The following is an 11886-nucleotide window of genomic DNA, read 5'->3' on the forward strand; positions in this document are numbered from 1 at the left end:
CATTATAATCCCTCAAGTGACTGGGGCTGCGTAACCTGTCAACAAAGAAACGTGCGACAACGGTGCATGCGGAGGGTTTATAACAGAAGGATGGCCGTATGTGCCGTGCGGCAAGTGTGATGACGCTCACGTAAAGCCAGCAAAGTTATGCAGACGTGGTAGTCTTATGTGTGGAAGGATCAGATGAAATGCGACGGGAAGAGGGCCGTCATATAGACTAAAGGTACCCGGTATCCAACGAGGGTAAGCATAATGAAAAAAGGTACTTACTTGGCCATCGAACAAACAATTGGCCATTAGACGAGCAGCGGGATCTGAAGTTCAGATGAACCGCTAGGGGGAGGGTGTGTCGGTAGGTCTCGCATGATCCCAAAGCATTTGCCCGTTTGAGTCCTCCATCTTACTGTCAGGCAGCCTCAGTCGGCTCCTTGGGGCAAGAAAAGCGACGACCCTAATCGGACTGACTCGGCTGCTTGCCTCTTTGGCGGCGGCTTCCTTCTGGGCAGAGTCATTGGACAGCGGAGAGCGCTCTGAGACGTGCGGGCAAACCAAGTCTCATGTGAGGACTGGCTGGGGGCAGCTGAACGCACGCGGCTCTCCGTGACATTCGAGGTGGAGTGAGAGCGCAAACTTGCTAGCCCCAAGGCTTAGGCACTGGAGCTAGTGACCGTAGGGTTGGCTTTAGCAGGTGGTGGGGAATCAGCAACAGCGAGACTATTTCGGACTCAATGTTAGCTGCAGTCATCATGCCGTGCAAGGTGAAGGTGTTGGATGATCTGCCTCGCATGCCTCGCATCTAGTGGTACATGCGAGTCGTGGTAATGGGGTGGCCCTCGCTTGAGAGGCCGCATGCACTGTGTTGGCTTGGTAATGGCCCGGTACTGCATGCATGTTGACGTTGGGATGACTTCCCATTCGGTGGTGGTGTTTTTCATTTTGTTGTTGTTGTTGTTTTGGACCAGCTACAAGGCGGTTGATTAATTGACTGATTCGTTTAGTTCACTGGAACTGCACTGCGCGTAAGACGCTTTTCGTGGACCTAGGCGCTCGCTCGCTCGCTCGCTGCAAGCATGGGCGGATAGATATCGCGCGCGGCGTATCCTGCCCTGACGAGATGCAGCCGTAGATGGCGATCGCGCGTGACGCGCCAAGGACCAGGTTTGAAAGATATACCTGCTTCCATCCAAGACCAATGGCGGCCAGAGCAGTCAACTCGACGCCTGGATCTCGACACCCGGCTTCGGTGTTGGTTTGTTGATGTCCGCGGAGGTGGAGAGGTAAAGGCCGAACAACAGCGTCAGCGGTCTCGTAGTAGGTGGCCACTGGATACGAACCTGGCAAGAAAAGTATCGTGACGGACGGGGACCAGGGTTGATTTCAAATTTGCAGTCGGCCGTCCACCTGTCATCCACTCGAAAATGAGAAGAGAGGTGCGCCTGCTGTTGAGGACTGCTGCGCCACCGAGCCGCGAAAATACAGGGCATGGAAGGAGCTTGGAAAAAGAACCGAGCCGTATCTAGCCTCGCGCCATTGGCGGCGAATCTGACATGACTCTGGAAGCTCGAGTGCGATGCGATGCCGCCCGTCCTCAGACCAACGCGTCTCGTGCCCAGGGTACCACCGCGAATGGATAACGGCGATAGACTTGAAATGTTTGATGCAGGCGCATGCGATCGGCCGAATAGCAGTAGCTGTTGCTAATTTACGTAACCTCGAATGACGTCTCCTAGTGCTTGTTTATTGCCATGTGTGCGCGCAGCGCCTGTACCACTTCAGCTGGCGGGCTGGGGCGAATCGCTGCCAATTCTGGGGAGGTAGGGTGGGAAGCCTTGCTTTTCAGGTGTCTGGTGCATGTGCCACCAAGAGGTGGCAGGTCCATAGGTCTAGTACCTACGTACGCCTAAAGTTGCCCCTCTTGCCCTCTTGCCCTTTTGGCCCCTTGCCCTTTTGCCCTCTTGCCTCTCGTCAATGTCTTTGCCCCCTCGTATCAAGAAATCGATTGAGCAATTGAGCCGTGAGGTGCGAGGTCTGATTGAATGTTAAACATGTAAGGTCACGGGTCACTTGCAGCAGGCAATTGGCAAATGGGAACCTCTTAGTGCCAAGTGCCATAATTCCCTATTGGAATCATCCGATCCTGGAATTGGGTGTCCTCTAATGACCTCTCTTATTAGAGCACTGCTAGCTCCCAAGTTCAGCTGTGTTGTGCTGATGTGAGCCCTGAAACTGCCCAAGTGGGCGTTGATAGACCAACAACTCCTGTATCAAGTGAAGTCGTACGTATATTCTCAGAGGCTATTAGGAGTGTGAAGCATAGATACTTCAACATTCCAAATATCGCGATGGGTCGTGTGTTGTGGTGGTGGTGATGCTGATAATGATGGTGGCCAATGAACCGCCCGGCCCCCATCTACAATGCCTAGATGCATACTCGTGTTGGCCTGTCGGCTGCTGTTCTGGTCACTGGCCAAGATCCCCAACATGTAGCAAGCGAACTGCGTCGTCGTAGATTGGGCGTCGGAGACTAGCCCGGCGCAAGACGGTGGACACTGTCCAGACGATGATGACCTGTCGGAATGCATGCAGTATTAGAACCAACAGCATATGCACATAAGCATGGCCATCCACTCACACATATCTAGATAGGTACATGTAGATAGATACATGTACTTATTTGCCGGCTCGCTACAGTCAGCATGGAGGACAAAAAAACGATGTAGGAATAGTAATGTAGAGCCACTGGCCGATCTATGTGTTGTCTTGCGGTTGCAATTGCCATTACGCATCTGATAGTCTGCTGGTGCGTCTCATGCATTAAGTATCAGATATGTGACCAATCACTTACGACATCTTGCCATCGCGAATTCATGCTCTTCTCATCTAGCAGAACGAGGTCCCAACGCATGACGTGTGCAAGCTTTGCGTCAAGAGATACAGACAAACATCATCGTTTGTTCTGTTCATTCGATGCGGAGACATCTGATATTGATCTGATCAACTGAGCTGTTGGGGTTGGGGGCTGCTGGGGGCCGGGGGCTGGGGCCGGACAAACCAAGTCCTACGTACAACCCCGCCATTCATGTTGTTATCCCTAACTAAACGCAGCCTGCATCGCGTTAGCATCAGCATTGGAATACTTCAAAGTGTGCTCTTGGATGCAATGCCAGAACCCGGAAGAACACCCGCAGGCCTCCATTAAAGAATAACACCTTGTTCAAACTGTTATGTTAGCAATACCTATTCACAGGCGTTGCTGGACGGAAACGTCCCCGGTGCGTGTATTGCTTGGATACCTACTTATGGAAGGTGGGGGTAATGCAGACGTCCGTCGGACATGTGACCGACCCCTCAACCCCTCAACCCCTCCAGTGTCGGGCCTCCCCTGACAACCTGAAAACCCCAGCAAACAGAAAGTACATTGCAGATGCCATCGAGGGATTTTGGACGGGTGTCAGCTGAAAGTACCCAACTCTGATCAATGATATAATATCCTACCTCCATCATCAACATGCAGTATGTAATCTAATGCATAGACCATGCACCCTTCAAGCCAAGTGGACGATCCAGATCGGGTGATTCACCTATTTTCAGCTGCATTCGGTTCTCCTCCTGCTTCGCTAAAAGTTGCTGACGCACACGGGGCGGTAAGTATGGACATCCTGGCTTGGTTTTTCAGAGACGTGAGACCCTGGAAGACCAAGACCCGAAGGCTCGGAACACCAATAGCATCGTCAACTCGACTCTATTGGACAACAATTCCGTTTTGGAATCCATTTCGCCTCTCTTCTTTCTTCTTCTTCACTTTGCACAAGAGTCTTCGCCGCGTGGCAACTGAGCACCGCCATCCGCAACGTAATCTCCGAGTGCCTCTCAGCTGAAGTGCAACAGTCAAGATCCCACCTGCATGCAGTAACGTTGCCAAGACTGCACGACAGCCAGTACGAAGCGAGTCGTCATTCGGCATCCACCGCCATCACGAAGGGTATGGACCATTGACCCTCGCTATTGACCGAGTATGCCCGCCGGTCACAGCCTTATCCGACATTACATGTACACCTCCCCGATCTACTGGCCATCTTGAGAGATCTGCGGAGCCGCTTTGGCGACGCGTGGATCCCCCACACCACACCGCCCTCCGCCTACTGCCGCGCCTGATAGCCTGCTTTCGACTTGCCAGAGTCGGATCGGGGATGCCTGCAACTCGCCATCCTATTCGACGGCTTAGGAGCGCCCATGGCCTGCTCTCTGGCTTCTGTGTAACCTTCCAGAATGCCTCTAGAAGAAGCCATAATATGCTGCTGTCCACTCGTTTTCAGCACTCGAGGAAAACCAGGTCCTTCGCCCCCGACTATGATTTTCTGACCGCCTCTTACTTTTCGCGACCATGTCTTCATGACAGTGCATCTCAGGTTTGATCAGACAATTAGCGGTGTCATCCGAAGGTCGCAGCTTTCATGGCATTGGACACGATGACTGAAGCCCCGAGTACCTGTTCAATACGGGAACATTGCTCCACGTGGGGTCCACGCTATCATGTTCACTGCATGTCTTGTTCATATGCGCTGAGGTTTTGGCCACAATGGGTCGAGGACGGGACCCAAGCTGCTGCAGGCAAAGTACTGCGCGTCCCAAATGAGTATGAGTAAGTACAACATCTACTATTCCCACACCCACTCGTATACTCTTATTAAGCTATATTGATCCATTTCCGAATGACTGCTGACAAATTGTCGTAGATGATTGCAGCGGCAAACGCACGACATCGGCAAGCCCCAGTTGGCGCTTATTCCCCCAACCTCGCCAATGCTTCACACAAGGCCAATGGATGCAACACACATTGCCGAGGAACCCCTTGCTTTGTTGTGTGTGCCCTCGTGCCATCATCATGTGTACCATTGGTAACCCTTGGCTACAATTCACCGACATGAATATCCACTTGTATATCTTGAACAAGGGTCGTGTTGGGTTCCATGGCCTTCAGCCCTACACCCCTCGTCACATGCATACGAGCGTCTCGACTCGGTTAGGCCGGGGTCGCTTGCAAACAAACACGGCCAACTCAGCCTTAATTAGCCGCTACCAGGTGAGCACAGACGGGAGAACAACAACCCAGGCTTTCTTTGGCTTTGGCCCCCCGCCCCCTATTTCGGCAGCATCAATTCTCGATGCCATTGACACGACGTGACAATAACAGCGCGAGATTGACATACCCAATCATATTCCGCATCAAAAGCAATAACCGCATTCCCACGTCAGCCAATCATCAGCAATAGCACATGCGCAAACTGGTAGTATCGATGATACTCTCTACACCAGCAACAGAAGCCGCCGCTTCCGAATTTCCATGTGGCGGTGGGTGACGAAGCACATGATCAATCAATCAATTCCATCTTCTTTCGATATGTCAGCTGCCAGGGTTGAAACCCATCGCGTCGAGGAGCAGATCGCGAGGCTTGGGGCTGAAGGCCATCCGGCCTTTTGACAGGTCAGGATACGAGTCAAGAATTGCAGCCTTGGGGTCCTTTGTGATATATATTGATGCCTCAGTCACCAACGCCCAGCCGGCTGGGTCAGGAGAGGAGAAGCCATGATGGCCCAGCACCCATAGCTTTACGAGATTCCGCGGCACATCTTCATTGCCGTCGACTATTGCTGATGACCAGATCCCATTGGGTTCTTTACGGTCTCACCCAACCCACGGGTTTCGTGGATTTTTTATACGGTGTCTCACGAGAGGCCTGTAAGCATTCTGCATCACGACCAGGTCATCTTCAGTCATTTATCGAATAGCAGATGCTTGAATCAGCTGACATGGAAATGAGATTTCTGACACACAAGTGTCCTTGCCGTGCGAGGAAGTGACACATTGGTGTAGCCATCCAACCATGGCAAGAAAGGACCGACCAATCTTATACAAGTATACCCAATATTATATTGCGCATCAGAGGCTGCCAATCCACGTTGGGGTGTCTGACGACCGAAGCGTCGTTTAGATGGAGGTATTCGATAACGAGGCTGCCGCATCTTCTATAAGCCAATGTCGAAGCAGTCATATTTGCTTTACGTCAACTTTAGGGGCCCAAAAACTGCAAAAGTTCGATTGGACGAAGCAGCCAACCGGATGGGGATATGAACAGCTATTTGGCTAAGACACGTCAAAAAAATACCGGTTGGTCTTCACGTCTCTGTCAGCACTTGCCACAAGACCAATGATGGTTGAAAAGGCCTCACAAATGACACGGCTCTCCAGGTCTCGCACCAAGTCATCCATTTGGTTTATTTGTGCAGTGCGATTCTCTGCCTCGTTCTTTCGCACATATTTCTCGGTGATTGAGGTGCTTGAAAGCTCGGAGTGGCCTCGTGGCCCGTCCTGAGGCCTTCCCAAAAAGACGCTGGTGCCAGTACGTCAGATCGGGGAAACAGAAGCATCCAAAAAGAACGACCAACCATTGCCTGTGCGGCCGTGTCGATATACGTTTGCAGTTAAGCCTATTGGCACACCATGTCTCGGTCTCTCTTCAATCTCTGGGCAATACTGGAGACTGGGAACAAAATAGACCTGGAGCTGTCTTCTCGGCATAGGGCCAAGATTATGACGATACCCTGGACTTTTCGTGTTCGGGTCTGGTCTGCCAGTTTCCACAGTAAGCAGAGGCAGACATGGCGCGTTCCCATATGGTAATCGGTGTTCTAGCTTGACCCACTCAGTGCTGTCCTAGCCTTGCTGGGTGTTAATTGGAGGCCGGCCAGTAAGCAGTGTTTCGGGGGATAGGCAGGGCTAGTTTTGCAAAGCGGACTTAGCGTCCTCCTCTCACCTTGGAAGGCCGTGGTGCTTGGACATATGCTTATGTGTCAGGATTCTGGAATGGAGACGACGACGGCCCACTGATCCAGGTCCTTTATGTGCATTTCGTCTGACCTTCCTGGCTCTCCGCCATGAGCCTGAATTTTGTGTATCGGGGCGGGGAGGTAGGTTATTCTAGGGTGATTCATGCAAAGCGGATGTCAGAATTGGAAGCAAGCATCCTTTGCTGTCTTTTCTCTGGGTTGACCGCTTCTTCCAGAAGAGAGGGCGATGATTGTGTGTCAATGAAGGGTCGGAGTCTCACCGTTCGTCGTTAACCCTCCGCTAGACAAGGTAGGCACGACAACAGCCAAGCAAGGGTTGAGATGGGCCCGTATCCGAACCGTATTCGTGGAACCCCTGGGCGATACGCTGCATGGGACAAAGGCCACGATGACACCACGCTGCCTAGATAACAATCGGATATCATGAGGTTTATCGCCGGTAGGAGATATTCCTTACTTCTGTGACTTGATGGTATAATGAACGTAATAATGTAAATTTCCGAATAACAATTGCAAAGTATGTGCTGGAAGCCATCTTTCATAAACGCTACTTGATGACACCTCCCGAACTTTCCAATTTTCGTATCTAGTGTAAGCATGAACCCATTCACGGGCCTTCTCGGGAGAGTCCAGACTGCTGTTTTAATGGAGGGGGGCTTGGAACACCTGCCTCTTGCAGTCACTTCATGGGACTGGGCAATTTATATGGGATTCAGCTTACTTTCGAAGAGGCAGAACCTCGAGGAAAGCTGGATATTCCTAGACTGGGAGAACGTTTGTAATATATCATATCAATGTTACTGAAAAAGTAAAGGGAGTACCTGCCTGCCTGTTGGCACAGCAGTGTGGAAAAGATGCTGGATAAATCTCTCCTATATCGACTACAAATCCTCTTTTTCACCAGCAAGGACGTGTATCGGCACGTCTACTGCTGTTTCAATCCCGTTTTACCCACATGGAAGCACACTGCCAACATCCCCAGGAGCCGATCCAAGAAATTAAATCGTCTTTGTGCCGACTTGGTTGATACACACAGAATATATCCCCGGGCTGCTGCAGTAAATGTATCTGTCTAAACAGCTATCCTATCACCTTTGGTATATCCCATTTGTAGCCAACAAGCTGCTCATCTTGTCAACATTATCTACATTCACGAATAGCATGCGACCGACTACTTCGCCCCCTTTTCCAAACAGCTAAGAGATGCAATCCCCCAGACTGCTAATATGAATGTGTAATCATAGCAAAAGAAACCGAAGAATTTCCACGAGCCAGCCAGTTGGTTGCCTCCCATCACCTTGGAAAAGAGTACTTCAGGGGGAAACGCATATCTACCTATTGCCACCGACCAATATATTCATCCATTATTTGCGGGAAATGCCCGAAGGCGTCGTATGATATAAACTGATATTGCCTGTGGTGGCGCTGAGCCTTTCGCCATCCGGAGATTCGGACTGTATGAGTCTTGATTGGTTCGAATATGCTGCCCCGAAGGCGTCCTTTTCAGCTTCCTTTGTCCGCAACTGCCGAACATGACGGTCAGATCATGCGTCCCACCGCCGGGCAATCCGAGCCTTGGTTAATTGGCACAGGCGCGTTCCAGGGAGGCGATTGCCGACAGGTATGGAGAGTGTCAAGAAGGGATTGAGTGGTGATGGTGGTGGTGTTGCCACCTCTAGCCAGCTATTTGTTCAGCTTGGATGTCAGGAGCTGAGTGGCATGGACAGAGTAGTATAGCCAATTGGACCCTTCACATCAACATTGTCACATGTATGATGCAACCTGCTGGGGTAACGTGACATCGAATCAAAGTAAAGGCAAAAAAAAGCACATTCATGGTGCAACGAGTCACCTAAATAGTCAAGGTGGCAATTGGACCGTATGTATCCTGGCCAAAGGCCTGATTCATTAACTACCCTATCAAGTAGTAGTCGCCATGATCCGGAGCAACCCAACGTGCCCGGCCGCAGGGAATCCCCTTCTTCATAAGTCACTCGCTGAACGCCAATCATAACCACCAATCCGCCAAACACCTCGATTGCTTCATTGGCCAGTCCATGGGCCAGTCCTCAGTGTGCCAACCAGTTAAACGCGAAGAATATACAGCAAGAAGAAGCCAAATCAGTCCGTGGTAGTTGTCGTGGCCCCTATTCCAAGAGCTCACCACGAAACCACGACTTAAGTATCACGCATACCAAACGGAACAAGCACCTGGATGGAAGCCTGGCTAGCAAATCATCATAGGCTCCGTAGGAGGTACGGGAGCAGCGATGGCGACTTCACTACGCTCCTCCTCCATCATCTCGATCAGATCGTCCAAGTTGGAGTCCAGGTTCTCAGCATCGCCTGAGTCGAGGCACTGCTTAAGTAGCTCTCGGTACTTGTCGATCTTCTCGCTTGTGCCAGATAGACCCAGGGCGTCGACGTATTCCTGCTCTGCCCGGCGTTGCTCTAGGATGAGATCCCGTAGTTCGTGCGCCAATGCCTGCCGCGTCTCGGGAGTATCATCGCCGGCATCATTGCCGTTCATCATAGAAAGCTGTTTTTCAACCGTCGCTTGGATGTGGTACTTATTCTGGTTGGCAAGAAGGGCCAACACTTCATGCTGGGCCATAGTCGCGTCGCCTACTGCCTTGGCAGCGGCCTCTTCAGGCTCGAGACGAGCTTCCAGCTCGGCAATCTGTTGACGTATGGCGGCCAGCTCATTTTGTGTGTTGCCAAGGATGCGCCGAGCTTCGTTCTCAGCTTCGTGCTTCTCCTTCCATTCTTCGTCATAGCTGTGAGCTAAGTCTTGGAATTTCTCAAGGACGAGCGGGGTGATCTTGTTTTGGACCGTAGTAGCTGCCTCGGACTGATAGGTCACGGCGAGCTTGGTGACTGACTCGGATAGAGCGTCCCTGAAAGAAACGTGCCGCTGGGATTCCGGGGCAAAGGGTGACGACGAGCGTTGCGGCGCACGTTCCTTTGGCGGTTTGGATGCGTTGAGGGTTTGGATGAGTTCTTCGGCCCGGACACCTTCTGCGTTCATGATATGGGTACTGGCACCCCGTCCGATCAGTGCACGGATGCATTTCTTTGCACTTGTCTGAGCTGCAAGATGCAAAGCGGTATTACCATTTACATCCTGTGCGTCGATGATAAGTTGAACAGACTGGGGATCGTGCGTCTCCTGTAGCTTGTTCAGAATGTTGTCAAGGTAGTAGCGAGAACATGAGTGACTGGTCACTCGACCACTCTTCATGATGGCTGCATGATGGATGACAGTGCAACCCTGGTTGTCTCGAGCATCGACCGTATCGAACAGCTCTTTAATGACCACCGGGAATGTTTGCTTCTCATAGCAGTTGGTGAAGTGAACCGCTCGCATGAAGGGAGTTTCACCACGAATATTCTGCGAGTTCAAGGTTGCACCAAAGCGCTTCAGTTGTTTGATGACATCGACATCACCCATGGCACTAGCCCAATGTAGAGCACTATGCTTCTCCGAGTCGATGTACCAATCGGGTTGGAAATTTGGCGGTGGCTCTGGGCGCAGAGTTGGCGCATCTTGGCGGGAGAGCAGGAAGTAGTCAAGCAGCTCGTCCCCGTAGACAGAGTGCTGCTGTTCCGTCAGATCTTGAACAGTCTCTTCGTGTTTTCTCTTCCGATGTCCGGTCGAGGGGTAGTTTGACAAATCATTACGGTCGTCTTCAGCCATATAAGAAGCGGAAGCTATGGTGACATTGTCGGGTGTGTCGTCCTCCAGCTGTTGACTGGCGGTCTCAAAGTCTGGCTGTCGGGGAGGAGGAACCCAGGCAGCCCGAGCGGGGGCAGCCTTCACTTTTGGCGCCTTTGGTTTGCTAGCATGCCGCGGGGCAGGCGGAGGGCTCTGGTTGCCCGGTGTGAACTCGAAGATGGGCCGCAATCGCTCGTAGACGTTGTTGCGCTGTGCTAACTGCTCGCCCGAGTCCAAGGGGATCCATGTGCCTTGGTATTTGCCATAGCCACCTTGGATCTTCTCGTGGACATCTTTCTGGACTTCTCGCTCGAGAATTCTGGTACGGGCGGGCTTATCGAAGCCGGCAGCTTTGAGGATATGAGTGGCATTGATCCAATCGTCCTGTCTCCTTCTCATAACATGTTCTTTGAGGTCGACGCCGAACTGGAACTCGTAGACGGGGATCTATCGCAGAGTATATATGTTAGCCACAACGGACGGCTGGATGTGACAGTGGAGAAGGGGGACTCACACCACTGTATGTGGCACTATAGACGCCAGGGCCGGCAGCGGGAGCTGTCGCTGCTGCAGCAGCCTTCACCATCTTGGCTACCTATTCCCATGCGAAGCAAGCATGCAAATTGGTGATGGTAAGTAGCGGCAGGGGATACTCGTGTGACGGTGTGATTGCAGACCCAAACCGGAGGGGTACAGAAGGTTCAAGTGCAAACTCTCGGTGACGTGGGAAGGGGAAGGGGCCAGTCGTCCTGGGTGTGAAGTTCTGCTGAATGGACGAAACGGCGGAGGTGCAACGGGATGCCCCAACACCAGGAACCAGATCAATAGAATACCATAGAACAGGTTGATCAAAGAGCTATTTGTAGACTCCAGCTGCTCGATCGAAGGATGCCCAAGAACAGCGGCAGTATATCGTGATTGATTGACTCGGCAAAAGTCAGGCAAAAGGCTGACTCGATCCCATGTGCACGCGTGAAGACGCGAGATGAAAGAGCCGGGGGTTGCAGATGATGCAGAAACGCGCTGCGCGTAAATTGGCTGTCCCCGAAAAAAGCCTGTTGGCCTGAATGTTCAGGCGGGCGGGGAGGTGCGACCGCTACCTACTTCACCATGTGCCACAGCGCCACTTTCCTTTCAGGGTGTGGCGTAGTCGTCAGGCGAGTCTGGACCCTTTGGACCTTGGTCGGTCCCGATGACAGCAGCTCGCTCCCCCGGAGTAACAGTAACTCCGCCAAAACCATCTAACCATTAAATGATCTCAGGGGGCAACCAACGCCGGTTTGTTTCATGAAACATCCGAACCACGGAACAACGTACGAACG

At 52.0% G+C, this 11886-nt stretch overlaps 1 protein-coding gene across 1 annotated transcript; it reads right to left on the reverse strand.

The window, feature by feature from the left end:
• Positions 1-9076: 9076 nt before the first annotated feature.
• PG986_011324 (ANK-repeat protein MBP1) lies at positions 9077-11150 on the reverse strand (the record flags this gene model as incomplete). The annotated part of the gene is made up of 2 exons (XM_066847546.1): positions 9077-11011; positions 11079-11150. The coding sequence occupies 2 exons, from the start codon at positions 11148-11150 to the stop codon at positions 9077-9079; spliced, it is 2007 nt and encodes a 668-aa protein (XP_066697037.1).
• Between the last annotated feature and the right edge of the window lie 736 nt (positions 11151-11886).

The sequence above is a fragment of the Apiospora aurea genome, assembly GCF_038362705.1.
Source record: "Apiospora aurea strain CBS 24483 chromosome Unknown utg000007l_segment0_segment0, whole genome shotgun sequence".
In the NCBI taxonomy this organism is placed as follows: domain Eukaryota; kingdom Fungi; phylum Ascomycota; class Sordariomycetes; order Amphisphaeriales; family Apiosporaceae; genus Apiospora; species Apiospora aurea.